General features: G+C 46.8%; 1 protein-coding gene across 7 annotated transcripts in view; it reads left to right on the plus strand.

Moving 5' to 3' along the window:
* The window catches only part of TXNDC16 (thioredoxin domain containing 16), a 42,268-nt gene that overhangs the window by 13,428 nt on the left and 12,511 nt on the right, over positions 1-16,329 (plus strand). For 5 of the 7 annotated variants that reach the window (XM_066998626.1, XM_066998625.1, XM_066998628.1 and 2 more), the window contains exons 10-16: positions 659-719; positions 2,109-2,244; positions 3,165-3,311; positions 3,759-3,818; positions 8,581-8,643; positions 11,868-12,036; positions 12,694-12,830. In XM_066998626.1, coding sequence (XP_066854727.1) covers positions 659-719; positions 2,109-2,244; positions 3,165-3,311; positions 3,759-3,818; positions 8,581-8,643; positions 11,868-12,036; positions 12,694-12,830 — 773 coding nt within the window. The remainder of the gene's footprint in view (positions 1-658; positions 720-2,108; positions 2,245-3,164; positions 3,312-3,758; positions 3,819-8,580; positions 8,644-11,867; positions 12,037-12,693; positions 12,831-16,329) is intronic. The other 2 variants (XM_066998629.1, XM_066998630.1) reach the window with 1 other exon arrangement.

The raw sequence follows: 16,329 nt of genomic DNA on the forward strand, positions 1-16,329 counted from the left end.
ACCAAAGACCACAGATCTGTTGAGGGCTTATTTGCCCATCTGCGCAGGTGATGTTTGATCTGGAGCCGGGAGAGTGGGCAGCCCGTGACAAGTCAGGATCTCACATTCCTGAGTGGCTGCCCCCTCCTATAGTTTGTGTGTCAGCGGGTGATGCAGCAGCTGTGGGCTGGGACCTTGATGTGGCATGTCTGCTCTGTGCCCATGCTGCTGGCAGCAGTGCAAGTGGAAGGAGATGGAGGAAGGATGGGTGTGGGCTGCTTTCTTCCGGCTTTCTGCCATCGTGGTCTCTCCTTGCACAGAGGCACCTCTTGGCTGCATTCACTGTGAGCCAAAATCCACCGTCAGAGCAGCTGCACCGGGATGTGGCTACCAGTGTGTGAGCGCAGACATGAATCATAGAAAGGGAATTCAAAGCCCTTGTGAAATAAGCACAGATTGTGTCAGTCCCACCAGGTCACTTGGGACTGACAGCTCTTCACCGCTGATTTAATTCACGTGGGCTGGGCTCCCAGGTAAAGGTACTGCGGGGCCCCGAAGCACGGCTCTGTGAGGACGTGGTGCTGCTCAGAGAGGGGCGATTGCCAGCCGGGCAGGCTGAACAGAGCAGGTGACTTCGCACATCATCACACCATCTAACATTCACTTTGTATTTTGGAAGGGACCTCGTGGATTTGAATGTTCTGCTCCGGTCAAACGTCGCTCTCAAGACACCAGATGAGGTTCGATGTTGGATTTCTTTATTGTACAACTCTTATTTCACTATCTGGATGTGGTTCTCCTGAGAGGGTGTTAGGGTGTTGCTTGCCTCTGTTGTGATTTGACAACCTTCCCAAAAGCTCAAGGGAACATAGTCTTTCCATAGCTCTGTGCACGTATTTGGAGCTGCCTGAGCTTGGTAGTGCAGAGCAATTGTGCCTGCCTATAGGAGATAAAAGGAAGTGTTTATTTTGGGCTCTAATCGTAGGGTGATATCTCCATTGCACAATAAAGCAATGCAAGGTTGTGAACTATCCAAGGTAGGAGTCCAAGTGTAAATTCCCAGAAGATTTGGACTTCTAAAGGCCCTTGGCCCAGTAGGAAAGGAGTTCAAAAGATGGAAGGGGAAATGAGCATGAAACTAAGAGCCAGAAAGCAAACAAGCAAAGGTCTGTGCCGAACTGATGTAACCAAATGCCTCTGGCAGTGATCTGGGAGAAGGGCAGAGCCTGAGATAAATGAGGCTGATCAAGATGAGCTAAACTCTGGAGGGGCCTGACCCAGCTTGTGAGGCAACAAATGCCAGGGAACACACATTGCCCCAAATTGCTTGAACTGTCACATTTGAGATTGGAAAGAAACAGGATCAGACCTGAATCTGAGTGTCCCCCGAGGGCTTCCCCCGGCCTGGTGAGAGATGTGCACGTTGTGTTTCTTCTCTTAGAGCCAACGGGAGGTGCCAGCAGTTTGTCATTTCTCTCAGTTCGTTATAAAATGCATTTTCTCTGAAGTGCCTCTTGCTGAGACAGTGCCAGAACTGGTTTTAAGCTGACAAGGTCTCATTTCTGAGAAATACACTTTGCTTTCCATTGGTTGGCAGTCCATTACACTTGGGAGCACTCTTCTTTGTTGAGCTACATGAGATAAAAGATCTTCTGTGCCATTTTCCCAGGCTGTGATGGGCTGCTCTGACCTAGCCTGACCTATCTAGGGGCTAGGAAGCAGAGTGGACCATGTACCTGTAGCTCAGCTCTCACATTCACTGTTCGGCCTCTGGGCTTTCTCTCACAGTAGAAGATCCATGTTAAGATGTTGGGAGGTGGAGCAGGTGTCCACTTTCACCATTCCAGCTACAGACGCAGAATCCCACATAGCCACAATTTTGGTTTCTGAAAACCAAACGTCAGTCTGGAGTGAAATAAGCTCATGTGCAGGTGAAACTGCGCCAAAGAAACACGTCCCAGGATCTCCCCTGTTTGGCAGCTTTAGGAATCTGTTGACATACCCCAAAAATAATGGGCTAGGTGGGAGGGAATTTTAAATTCCCTCCCCGCCAGAACTCCCCATCAGCCTTGAGTTTGGTTTGTAGCTAGAACAGACCCAGGGTGATGTTCTGCTCCTATTTTCCTTAGGGAGTGCCGATCAAATACCTGGTTTTGGAAGACACTGATGAAGTTATAACCCTGGTGGAAGATAAGAGCAAGGTCGAACAAATCCAGGAGGATGAGGATGAGGAAGATGAGGATGAAAAAGAGAATGACAATCAAGGTGTGTAACTAAACACTGAGAAGCTGATTGTCATCAGGTAGGACATGCAGTCAGCATCTCCTAGACATATGTTAAAGTGTTAAAGAATGCTCTTGCAAATCGAAGGCAAACTATCCCTTTGGAGGGTGCAAAGCGGACAGAGACAGGCTCTTTTCAGTGATGCCCAGTACCAAGGCAAGAGATAACGGGCACAAACTGGAACACGTGAGGTTCCCTCTGAACATCAGGAAGCACTTCTGTACTGTGCGGGTGATGGAGCACTGGGAAACGTTGCCCGGAGAAGTTGTGGAGTCTCCTTCTTGGAGATCTTCAAAAGCCACTTGGACATGGTCATGGGCACCCTTCTCTGGGTGTTCCTGCTTGAGCAGTGAGGATGGACCCAGGGGTCCCTGCCAACCTCAACAACTCTGTGATTCTGTGGTTATCCCAGTCACACAATGGCTGTACAAAGTAGCTCTTTAATTCTCTGCAGATCCCTGGAGTTTCATGACAGACAGCTGTAATTTTTAGGGCAAACTCCATGGAAAAAAATCAGCAGCTGTTATAGTAACGGTTGCAGAGATGCTGCATGAGGGAGGGGCTCCTTCTGCTTGAATATGTCCAGCTTCAGGGGGGCAAGGTGCTTAAAGTGCACCCGACACTGTTTCCTCTTCAAGCATCAGAAGAAATGCCTCAGAATTATCTGTCCCTTTGGAAAGGTCTGAGACATGTTTTTGTAAGAGCTGTTCCAGACTTGCTTTCTCCAGGGAGAAAACACTGGCCCCTACAATGCTTTCTTGAAAACATTTGTTTTCTACACTAGATTGTTTTTGTTTAGCAGAATTATTAAAATGTTCTAATGGGGTTGCAGATGGGCGTGTAGTTCCCTGTGCCTTGTGTGTGCATACTTTTCTTCACGCACGGATGTTGGCCCCTTGCAGACGTTCAGGATGATCAGGTGGTGGAAGCGGTTTCCAGGGACAAGAAGCGAGAGCTGCCCTTGGAGCAGATCCTTACCCTGACGGAAGAGACCTTTCACTCTGCCATGCTGAAAGCTGCCCAGACGGTGGTGCTATTTTATGCCAGCTGTGAGTATGAAATGTGGACTGGCAGTCGCTTTGCTAGCTTGCACACTTTCCATAGAGTGGTGATCCCATAGGCAAGTTTAAATCATAAATATATGCTGCATCCTGTCCCATGTACCCTCACCCACTGGTAGCAATCAGATTAAATTACTTCCTCTCATTGACTGGTAATGTGTGAAGACAGAGTATCTCTCAGTATAAAATACATCAGTGGTTTTCCACTTTACTTTGACAGGGGCTGAATGCGGGACAAGAGGGGAAATGAGTGTGGTGGACTCATGGGATAGCCTAGGAAACCCAGTCACTGGCTGCTGCAGAAAAATAAAGTCCAGTTTTCTTTATTTCATTCAGTCTTTCAGAGCTTGAAGCACCTTAGGATGCCAAAAATCGTAATGTAACATTGTCAGTCACCTATATGTAACCTGGGGCTTTGTCTCTTCTGTGTTTCAGGGGAGGCAGTGTCTCTGGCAGTGCTACAGTCTTACGCAGAGGTGGCTGATCACCTGAAAGGTAAGGTGCCACAGGTCTAAGTGCTTGTACAGCTGATTTTCATCTTCCCTGGCGGTATGAACCAGAAGACTGGGAAGATACTGGTGGTATCTCAGTCCCTCACCCAGAATATACTCATTTTTAGTTCCCAAACTTTTAAGGAAGGCATATCCACATTAAGTTGTTTAGGAAGAGAATTTGTTTCTGAATTAGGGATTTTTGCAGTCCCTTTGTGCCTGTCCAAAGTCATGGGACTGGCAGTACAACCTTACACAGTCACCTTGTGCTTTTGGTGTAAATTTGTACACACCAGCTGCCCAAACTGCCTTTCAGCTGAGATCGTGTTGTTGATGGGCACGGTGATTGCACGATAAATGCCCAATATCATGAGGAGACAGGACAGAACATCAGAAGCAGTGGGTGACGCAGCATGGGCTTTGGAGGTGGAGGGACAAACAGCAGGCACCCTAGCCTGCATCCCAAAAACGGGATCCTGTTGGTGCCCCTCAGCACTGTGTCCTGTACAGAACAAGAAGACGCACTGCACGCTGCACAGCATGAGGCTTGAGAGCCAGATCAATGTATGGGGGGCCACGTCAGGTCTCCTGCACTTGGAAGGCACCACATGGGCACTTGATCTGGAGCAGAGCAGTAACTGGGCCAGGCTTTGGTAGAAGGCATAACAGACAGGTGTGGGCAGGCCCAGATCCAGAGGGGGAGCAGGATGGTGTCAGAGAAAGAATTTAAAGCAATGATGCCTTCAGGGCCTGTAGACGGGCTTAATTACATGGGAAGTCTCACAGGCAGCCACAAATCCCATAAATAATACATGACAGCGAAGAATCAGTAACATTTAAAGACAACGCACTTCAGGTAGTCTGCTAATAAAGACAGGAGGGATTGGTGCTTCAGGAGTGTGGTATTTCCTGAGCAGTGTTAAGCGCCAGTTCAGCTTCATTCAGGGCTTCAGCACTACACCCCTCTATGGTCAATGGAGAGAGGTGGGTTCTTCTGCTCTATCAGGCTTATATGGACTGAATCTCTCCTAAAGATGCCTGTTTCTCCCCCTGACTTACATGGTTATGCCGATGTAACTTCATCCCCAACTCATTTCAGCACAGTGAGGAAATCCAGTAGATTTAGATCGGAGCTGTTCTGGCATTCCTGGAGGTAGCTGGTGCCTTCTGTGTGTTTTCATTCTTCATCAAGGCTTATTTCTCATTGTAGTGAAGGCGCTCCCCTGGGACTGAGCACCTTGTCCTGCAAACTGCAAGCAGGATTCAAGCTGAGTTCTCAGTAGAGGGAAAATGTATAGAGTGTGCAGAGGACCCAGGCGGTTTTCTGGGAAGCGGATGCACTGGGAGTTGCTTACAAGACACCATCCTGGGAACACTGAGGACAGTGCTGTGGTTTGGATGAAAACAGTTCTGCATTCATAGTTTTCCTGGCACCTTTGATCTGAACTGACATCCCGGGAATAAACAGGAAAGGTCAGGGAGGGTTATCATTTTTAGAGAGGTTGTGGTTATTGATTCTTTGGGGTTTCTTTTAGACTGTACAGCTGTTAGACCAGCTAAAGTAGCAAGCTGGGAGAGTCAGTGGATGAAACCCTGCCTCTTCCTGAGCCAGTGATCAAAACTTGGCTGACTGTGTGAGGCTAAGCTTTCACCATGTGTTTCTTTAATAATTTGATAACAATCTCAGTACGTGGACGCAGCCATAGGCAGATTCTCAACAGAGATTATGAACTGATTGAGGTCAGGGCCTTTCCTCTGTGATCACTGAGGTCCCACTGAAGAATCCCAGGCCAAATTTGAATCATGAAATGACTCCCGTCTGTTTTTCCTGCTGTAGCCTTGGAGAGGATGGAGAATGGCTACTTTTGTGGAGCTGGAGAGAAATGTAGTGAGTTTCCTGCAAGATACATCTTGATCTCTGCTGCTGGGGAAGACTTAATCACAGGCAGGTCTGTCAGGGGAGCTGTAAGACCTAGAAGGATGGAGGTCCCCAGGTTCTCTGTTATGGCCAGGACGAGGGTGTCTCAGGCCTGGTAATTAGGGTGGGCTAGAGTCAAGAGGTTCAAGACACCAAAGGTTATAGCAGATCAGGCTGAGAGCATGAGCCGTATCAATTGTGAATGTTCTAGTCCAGGGGGCATGGCTTAAACTGAGTTTCCAGATGAAAATCAGTGAATCTGTGAACTCCCAAGTAGGAGTTATTGTCAGGGGATCCAGAGCAAGGCTTGGCAGTAGGAACTGAGTGAAGCAGGGCTGGGCAAGTAGCTGGGAAAGTAAACCGGTGCAAGGGGCAGAAGTCTGGATCAGGAAGAAGAGCTTGAGCTATGCAAGACTTAAAACATGGATTATGTCTTTGGTGCAGTCTGTCAGCTCCCCCAAAAGTGCTGGTATTCCTGTGTCTGCTGTTTGAGGTGGAGCTAACTTCATAAGTGTCCAGAAGCCAAGATCTGCTGTCTGAGGCATGAGTCACACATGCTAAAAGCACGTTTGGAGATGCAATACAGGTCCCACTCGATGCCAACTTTCCGCGCAAAATGGCAGTGAGAATAGGCCCTATGAGATATAGCACAAGAGAATGGAGGAGGCTGGAAACTGGGATAACCCCATGAATCACCCAGTAACAGATGATCAGCAGCAGATCATCACCAGATGAAGTTTAAGTGGCCCCCCAAAGTGGTTTCCCTTTGTTAAGAGATCCAGTCTAAAAGGAGATCAAGAGAATCGTCTTGGTCTTGCTTAACAGAGCACGTCTTCTGCTCTTGCAGCAAGAGCATGAGGTTCTCTCTGCCGTGGGGGCTAACTGCAGCTCTTGTTTTCTTATATAAGATGTGAATTTATGGAAGCGGCACCCCTAGGACAGGAAGAGAGGTTGTGAAGGTGAGACAGTGTTGTTGCATTTCTTAGGTGTGTCAGTGGACTGTTTTGAAAAGTCCAAGATGGGAGAAACCAATATGAAGGAAGAGCAATATAATGAAAAACTGAGCTGAAAAACAATTCTGTTTCCCTCTTCTATGCTCGTGGAGTCTTCTTGACCAATGACTTTCAAAGACAAGGGTCTGAAGTTGTAGTTCAAAGGTATGGACATAACCTAACAACGTAAAAACGCAGAATCATGCAGCACGTATTCATAGAACCACAGAATATCCTGAGTTGGAAGGGACCCATGAGAATCATCACGTCCAACTCCTGGCTCCACACAGGACCACCCGAAAAGCAAACCCTATGTCTGACAGCGGTGTCCAAATGCTTCTTGAACTCCGGCAGCTCGGTGCCCACTGCCCTGGGCGGCCTGTCCCAGTGCCCAACCACCTCTGGGTGCAGAACCTTTCCCTAACCCCCAGCCTGACCCTCCCCTGTCCCAGCTCCATGCCGTTCCCTCGGGTCCTGTCGCTGTCCCCAGAGAGCAGAGCTCAGCGCCTGCCCCTCCGCTCCCCTCGTGAGGGAGCTGCAGGCCGCCATGAGGCCTCCCCTCGGCCTGCTCTGCTCTGGGCTGAACAAACCAGGGGAACTCGGCCCCTCCTCATACGTCTTGTCCTCCAGACCCTTCACCATCTTTGTAGCCCTCCTTTGGACACTCTCTCTTCATGGAACCTGGATCTGAAGCAAGGATTTAGGAGTCCATTATGGAGCTAGGCCCCCAGGCTGGAAAAGTCTAACATGGAGGAAACATCAGTATATGAAATGAGGGAAGGAGTGAGTAGAAACCAGATCCCCTGTGGTACGGGGGGACGTGGAAGTCTCTGCAGTAGCTGGCAATAAAGAGGACTGGAGGAAAGTTGCCAGATTGTGTGTATTATCTATGAGCTACTTACAGAGAAATCGTAACACTCAGGCAGCTTGTGGCTGGCTGCTGCCTGCTTGTCTCATAGCGTAGTATGGTGGCGAGTTTGGAAACGCTGTCTGTACCTTGACATAAGGGTTCAGTTAGACTTTCTGTGTTGTGGAGAGGATGGGAAGGCAATAAGGGCCTAGTTATCCTGACTCTGCTTCCATACCCAAAGCTGTGGGGTAGCCTGAGCGGGTCGCTCTCGCCCTGGGTCTGCCAGAACACCATACAGCTTTGTTATCACACACATTGCATTTGTAACACAACAGCTGATGGTCTGTGAGATTCCCTCATATGCTTTTCTGCAGTGGTGCTGTCCCGGTGGTCGTTTCCCATTCTGTGCTGGATTCCTCCTCTTGAAGTGCAGCACTTGACACATAACATTTCTTTTTCATCTCGTAACCTTTGGGCCAGCTCGCCATGTCAGCTGTTGGTAATGCCAGTCCTGCCCTCCAAAGGATTAGCTGCTTAAAGGATTCTTGATTTTTTTTGCATAACTTGCAGGGTTCCCTGTAGCCTTCAATGATTTGTCTTGTTCTGGTTTTAGAAGACCCCTAGGACAGAGTTTCTCTCTATTTCCAGTTTTAGTAGCACCTAAAATCACAGAACAGAAGGATCTTATATTTCTCTTTCAACTTTCTTCCCATCCAGCAGCTCAACAGTGACCACAAGTGACAACTTTTGCTGACTCAACTCCTGAAACTGCTTTGTGTTCAGTAATTAGTAACATGGTGCAGCTTGGCATGGTAGAGTGATCATCCTGTACAAAGTGTTCCTCGGGCCAACCAGGGCTTCCTTGGAGATCTTGGTCACTTTTGGTACATAATCCCCCAAGGTGGTATCCAAATACTTAAACTCACATTTTGTGGATATTTAGAGCAGCCTTGCAGCTCAGTTTTAACAAGACGTCAAAGCCTTGTTTCCATGTCATTTGTTTCAGAGTTGGGCAAGACACAAGATTATGTGGTAACAGATGATGAGAACCAGCCCTACCGGATCAGAGGTGTGAAATAAATCCAGGGGCACGCTTTCAATATGAGATGTTATTACACAGCCTGGAGAATGACACAAACCATTTTTGCTCTCTTGGAGTGTTTTGGCAACACTGGACTGTCTGAGTGGAATTGCAGACCCTTAGATTAGTGCCGCTACTTGCTTTTTCTGCACATACATTTGACACAAGGCAGAACAGCAGTGAACTCACGTGAAAGAGCTGCAAAGCAGAACCTAAAATAAAGGCTGTGTAAAATGGACCAGTGGGAGCTCAAGGACAGAGGGATATGGGATGGGAAAACATGCAAAGGTCACCTGTGCCTTTACCCTTGTCTTTGGGGTGCCTTGCCAATCCCTGGCAAATAAATGTCTGTGAGCCCGTGACTAAAACCCTTCCATAGCCATTCTGGCTAAGACTCAGTTATGCTTGTTTCTCAGAAGCTTATTTTAATACTTGGTCAAACCTCCCTGCCTGCGAATGGACTGCTGCTTGTCCTTTACCAGCTGGCAATAGAGAGCGATTTCACTGTCACCTCTGGAACAGATTTTGCATGTTGTTGGATTTTATTGTTTCCTTCTTCTAGTAAGATTTTGACTGAAAGAAACACACCTTCTCCTCAGGGGACATCTTCCAAACTTCTCTCTTCCCCAGATTTTGTTTCACCTGCTTGCATCTTTCAAAAAACGTTTTTCCCAACCTGCATGAAGGCTTGATGGGCTCTGCAAAGGTCTCACCAGGACAAAATAGAAGAACAACATTTTCCTCCCATGTCTTGCAAATGCTGTTGAGAGTTCATCCCAGAATGAGCTTTGGCCTTATCCACAGCACTGATGGTATCTGTGCATCCTGTTTCTCATTAAAGAATATTACTTTTATTTAGACTTCAGATCTCTTTCTGCCCCTCTGAGCTTGGGATCATCTGAAGGTTGGATGTCTGTGCTTTATTCTGTCAGGCTTTTAGTAAAAATAGTGATCAGAATCTAACCCAGAAAGGGCAGAGAAGAAAGCTTGGCTGTTTTAATCTACTGTACTCTTGAGAAATCGTCATCATCTGCCCTTACCCTGGTTTCTGAAGGACAGAACACTTTGTGATAATCTGTGTGTACTTGCCTCAACGTTTCATCCCATCTTTCCCATGTAACTGTTGAATCTTGTTCAAACAAATTTACCGAAGGCATAAAGATCTCCGAGATACTGAATTCCTGCAATGGGCATGGACAATGTATGGCCTGAGGACTGTACACAACCCTGCTGTCGTTGGTCAAGCCCGCATTTAAATAAGAGACAGGTTAGGCAAGGCCGACAGCCAAGAGGTGGTGGCTAGTGAAGCCAGTGACAGTTCACCTGCCAGCCGGTCAGCACATGCTTAGCAGTGGACTAGCAGCAGCCTGTGCTGGTTTTCACCCAGCCTGCAGATGAAAGGAAGGCTGATAAAGGCACGCTGAAGTTACATGCAGTGTCTTGGGCTCCCGGAAAGTATGCAGGAAACCAACATTCATTTGTTTCACTGTTTATGAACCCCTTGAGCTTATCACTTCGGTGTGGCCCATAAAAAGCTTTTTTATTACTTGTCCTTGGAATCAAAATTGGACTGACTGCTCTGTAATTCCCAAGAGCTCTTCCTTTCCCACTTCCTTACTTGTGAGGCCTGGGTCTCTTTCTTAAGGCCCTAAAAGTACTTGCTAATGGCTTGGAGATGAGCAACTTGCATAGGTACAAGAGGGTGAATGCCATCAGACTGCCAGACTGAGTTACATTTATTTTGTTTATGTGACCTTTAACTGCTCTTTGTGTATTTAGCACCATGTTAAGTGAAAAAGCCTTGAATGACAGAATGACAGACTGGCTGAGGTTGGCAGGGTCCCCTGGATCCATCTGACCCAACCCTTGCTCCAGCAGGGCCACCCAGAGCAGGCTGCCCAGGGCCACGTCCGGGTGGCTTGTGAAGATCTCCAAGGAGGGAGCAACCTGTTCTATTGCTGGGGCAACCTGTTCTATTGCTCAGTCACTCACAAGGTAGAGAAGTGCTTCCTGATGTTCAAAGGGAACCTTCTGTGCTCCAGTTTATGCCCATTGCCTCTTGCCCTGGCCCTGGGCACCACTGAAAGGAGCCTGGCTCTGTCCTCTTTGCACCCTCCCATCAGGTATGTATAGACATTGAGGAGATCCCCCCGAGCCTCCTCTTTTCCAGGCTGAACAGTCCCAGCTCTCTCAACCTTTTCTCATAAGAGAGATGCTCCAATCCCTTCATCATTTTTATGCCCCTTTGGTGGACTCTTCCCAACATACCCAGGTCTCTCTTGTACTGGGGGGTCCAGAACTGGACCCAGCACTCCAAGTACGGCCTCACCAGTGCTGGGTAGAGGGGGAGCACCACTTCTCTTGACCTGCTGACAGTACTTTGCCTAATACAGTCCAAAATGCCATTTGTCTTAGCAGCAGGGGCAAAGTGCTGTTCACATTCAACTTGTTCGCTGGGACCCCTGGGTCCTTTTCTGCAGAGCTGCCTTCTAGCTGGGTGGCCCCCAGTATGTCTTGGTGCCTGGGGGTGTTGCCCTCCAGGTGCAGGATACATCACCTCCCTCCACGCCAAGCTTTTTCTTCCCTCTTTTCTGTAAGCAAGGGCCTGCATGGTTTCTTTGTCTTGGCCTCATTCCTAAAGTATTTCCAGCACCTTTCCTTACTGCCTTATATGCTCCTGGATGTTTGCCCCAGGGTTTCATTGCAGCCAGATGTGAATGTCTCTGGGAATTTCTTTCTGAGAAGCGTAACCTACCACTTCCCTGAGTTTGTTCTCTCCGTGGTCTGTTGTTTAAATCAGTTTACACCTGCTGGGATATTTAACACAGGCTGGAAATAGTTACTGTTATATTCGAAGCTGTAATGCATATCCATGAATGGTTTCAAGAAGGAGATAGCCTAGACTCAAAGGGATTGTTTATTTTGGGATTGGATTTTGACATCCTGCCCACACAAAGCAGCTTTTGACTCTGGGAATGTTCTAGCAACTTGTCAGTGGCAGCCCACCTGGACTTGCACCATGTGCATACCTTGTGTTAGGATCCAGCCCTGTAGGATGCACACCAAAGTAAACAGAAGTTCTAGCAGCACTGAAACAAATCTATGCAATAATATCCAAAGAAGCTCACATAGCTCCCTTTTTCAATCATTTCACTCTTTCTTTTTTCTTTTTTTTTTGATACTAATTATAATGTATTTGTTTTCTGTTCCAGGAGTTCAGGGGGTTTTGCTCTCTCGGGTAAACTGCTGGGACTGGCCTGGTGTTTGCACGACAGAGAATGTCACCCAGTTTCCTACCATAAAGATTTACAAGAAGGGAGAGCAACCGTTAATGTACAACGGCATGTTGGGAACTGAAGAACTGACCAGCTTCATCATGTTGTAAGTGCCTGTTAATGGGTCCCCACACAGTAGGACTGGCACATCTACTAGATGATCTGGATACTTTAGGGCCTGTGTCATGGAATGCCTTTCTGGAAAAGTAATGTCAGATCTGGTGGTAGACCTGATTTAGAAATTAGCTTAAGAACTTTCTGTGCTTTTTTTTTTTTTGTCAAAAACATCTATTTTTAAACAATATATCCATCTGTTGTCACCGTCCCTCTCTGGAATTCATTCTGTTATTTTTAACGTGGGTCTCAGTCCAGGAAAACCCTTTGGGTGTGGACCTAAGGTGATGATGTTGGTGGCAAAGCCCACTGTGGTTTTATTGGAGGCAGAGCCAACCCATTACCCTAAACCAAGAGAACTCTGCGGTTTAGCTGAGGGGTGTCAGCCTGTCCCACGTGCAGAAAAGATCTCAGAAAAGCCAGTTTGGCTTAGGGCTATTCTTTTCCCTATAACCGCTTCCAGTACCTTTTGGTGACTAGGCATTGCCATTCCTTCCCAGAGGCAACTGATTTTTGTCTATGGTGAGGTGTAATGGTTGTCAGGTTGGGTCGGGGCATTGTTGTTACGAGGATTTAGGTTGCCCTTTTGTCTCTTCATCCCAAAAGTGAAGAAGAAGGCAGCCCGTGTTGGTTCTCTTCCTTTCCATAGGAGCCGAGTTTCCTGCCCTCTGAAGCTGATGACGATTGATGAAGCAGAAGGGTACTTAAGAGGAGAGCTTCCATCTGAGCTGTCGTCCTATCACCACACTTCAGTTCTAGGAGTATTTAGCACAGCCATGAGTAAAGGTTAGTGTGGTATTTATGGGTTAAGCACTCAATTTAATTCCTCACTGGAGATGGTTGATGCCAGATGCTTGGAAGTTCCTCCATGTTTCGTTTTCTCTCAGTGACCAACCGTGTTTGCTCACATCAAAGCCTGCCTGGCACCACGTTTCTTACCTTTTGCAAGTAGATTTCAGGTAGTTCCACATGTGGGACTTACGGTTTGAACCCTGACTCAAAGGACATTCAGCGGTTAGCTAGCAACTGTGGACATTTTTATTATACCCACTGTGGTAGCATCTGATAACCCTGATGGGTATTGGAGACATTGTGCTTAGAAAGTACAAAAAAACAATTTCTTGGGTGACCCAGGGCTGCATGACCACCCATACAAAGAAGTTTTTGCAAATGTCCAATCTGAACTTACCAAGCCACAATTTGTGCCTGTTGTCCCTGTTTTATCTCCTGCCCCTTACTTGCCATGAAGAGTTTGTCTCTGTCCTCTTCATAAGCCCCCTTCAAAGTAGTTGCAGGCTGCTATCAGATCTCCTCGCAGCCTCTGACTGAGCCCAAATCCATCAGTACTCCACATACAACATGTCACAGCATACTGTTTTGTAAAGAAATCCCTTTCCACTATTGGATCAACAGTTATCTTGCTCCTCATGCAAATGTGGAAGTTCCAGTCCTTCCAACCAACACACAATCTGAAATCTTAAAAAAAAAAAAACAAAAAAAAAACAATACCAGCTAACTCTGGGAGTTACTGCAGTAAAAAAGGGAGATTTTTTCTGATATTGGTGAAGATCAAAATTTCAGAGTATTTTTCATTTTGAAGCTTCATTGTGCCTGTAAACATGTTAAATGCAAATAAAACTACTTTCTTGCAAGAGGAAGTCCATGGGAATCTAATATGCTCAGAGGTAAGAACAAAATAAAATGTCAGGAACCAACCAGCAAACATCTGGGCTGTGCTCACAGAGCCAGCTAACGTGCCTCGCTTCTTCTGGAGGGCCTGTACCTAAGTGTGTTAAATATAGGAGAAAATCTTGTTGATCTCAAAAAATCTTTAGACCATTTTTTCCTAGTTTTCATCAATTGAGCTCCAAAATCTTCCCTGTATCCCACATATTCCACTCTCTGTAGTAATGGAGCCTGCTTTAGCCCAGATGACAGGATCTCAGATAGTATAGGGGCTGGTTCTCTGCAGGGAACCTGCTTGGATGCAGCTGGACTTGCGAGCTGAGGCTGTTTCCTGAACAGAAGAAGTTCATTTCCTTCTAGACCTGCTCTGTCTGTGGAAACGAGAGTCTTGGAGGCTTCCAGACAGCTCTGTGTGGAGCCCGCAAGATTGCCTGTTCCCTTAGGGCATGCTCCATCTGCAATCTGGAATGGCATCCGCAGTCTGGGTAACTCAGCCACAGATGCCAGGGGAGATGAAATACGCGATGCTTTGGCAGTGTGTAACCTGAGGGAGATTTGAGTGTCATGCAGAATAATCTGAGGGAACAGAAAACAGGAGCCAGTGGTTCTGGCACCAAACCCAGGCCTGGAGTCAGGGAAACCACATAGCTGTCCTTATCAGCCCGCAGACTTCTCTGGAATTTCCAATTATTTTCTCATGGCAAGAATTCCTGCTCTTACCTGAACCAGCAACGTGCCATGTCATTGTCCTCCCTGGTTAACTGAAACAGAGCAACGGGATGTCCAGTTAAATAAAGCCCTGTTCTTTTTCCAGCACTTAATGTGAGAACTATATTAAGAAACCATTAAGTGGGTCTAAGCTAAAAGAGGTTTGTCAGAAAAATCATAATGAAAATTTATTACAAAGAGGTACACAGTATTGCTAGGGCAATGAACGAGCGTTTTCCTGGAAACTAGAGGAATTTGTAGGAGAGGAGCTTGTTTGCTACTCAGAAGAGTACTTGGAAGCAAAACAGTGTCCTAAAATGTGCAGCAATTGTTTAAAAATACACCTGTGTTCCGTGCAGCTCTGGTAACATCGCAGGGCTTGCCAGCATCAGTGTAAACCAAGCAATAAACATTAGCTGATTGTCCTCTGTGTGTCCTCCAGCACTTTGGAAACAGGTAGGCTGCTTCTGATTTCTGCTGCACATTTTGATTATGCCTGGGGCTTTGTGCGCAGACTGCTCGCTTAAACAGAAACTCGTGATCACACTTACGCGTGGGCAGAACAAAGAAAGGACCAGCATGACCCTTGTCTTGTCTCCAGCATGGCTGTAGTAGACATTAAGGAAGAGGATATAAGACACGTTCAGAAGGATTTCTTTCCCTGGCAACATGGAACCTGCCTCTAATAATCAGCAACTTAAGGTCTTCCTTAGTCTAGAAATCTCCACCTTGCTTTGTATCTAATAGCTGCTGGTGGCATAATCTGAATCTTTACTTGGTATCCAGAGTATGCCATGGCAGTGACGTTAGTCCTTGGAGGATTGTATGCGTGGCTGTGTATTTCCTGTTCTCTGCTAACTGGTGCACAAGCGTTTTGTTGGCTGCTGGGTATCGTGTTAGTAGAAATGGTGAATAATTGATCCTGATTCACTTTATTTGAGATCTTGCGTTGTCTAAGCCATCCTTTGTCACTCAGCAGAAGCAGTCAGACACAGTTAACAGCAGCAAAAGTAGAAAAGCAGCTTAGCTGAAGCAGCTTCAAACTTTCACTCAGTACAAATCAAAATACACACTATGTAATCTACAGTCAAAGAGTTTTCAGGAGAATAAAACATTCTCCATTTACAACAATTGGAGTTTTCTGGAAGTCTGCAGTTAGCAGCAAGTTCTCTCACGCTTGGTTTGAGACCCCTGTCTTTACCATGCCCTGTGCTTGACACTGTTTACCTACTAATGCATACTCTTAGGTATGTAACTTTTCCATGCTCATGGAACTTTTCTCCTATTGTAGCAAAAATTTTCAGCAGTATTTTAATTTACAAGCCAGCTGGGTGGCGCCTTGGGCTGGAAGAAGCCACACAAAGATGCTGCAAGTACTGCTGGAGAGCATGATTTCATGACATGCCTTTTGCTGTTGCTACAGGAATGAGGGACTCAAATCCTGCCTCTGAAAGCTGCAGGAACTACAGACTCTTCGTCCTCCAGCAGTTTTCTTTCTTGTTGTTCCAAAATCCCGCTTTGAAGCTGTGCTTGTGCAATTCATGGGAGCTGTCATAAAAGGCAGCTGGGATTCCAGCTCGAGGCACATGCTGCAGTGAGTGACCAGTTCTGCGGGGAAATAAAACAGTGTTCTCAGGGGGATTGGTTTTCTAGGAATTACTTAAATAGCTTATTTGGAAGCACTTTGGATCTGTAGTGGAACTGTGTGAATTTAGGGATTTCTTGCACAGAGCTAAGAATGTTGCTGTGAGCTGTGTGTAACTCTGGATACGTCACAGATAGCCCCCAAAACGCTGAAAAATTTGGAAGTGTGCTAGGAGAGAAGTGCGAAGTGGAATTTGATGGGGAGGAAAGGTCCCGGTGCAAACGAGCCTGATGAAATAAGCAAGCC

This window comes from Anser cygnoides, chromosome 5 (assembly GCF_040182565.1).
Source record: "Anser cygnoides isolate HZ-2024a breed goose chromosome 5, Taihu_goose_T2T_genome, whole genome shotgun sequence".
In the NCBI taxonomy this organism is placed as follows: domain Eukaryota; kingdom Metazoa; phylum Chordata; class Aves; order Anseriformes; family Anatidae; genus Anser; species Anser cygnoides.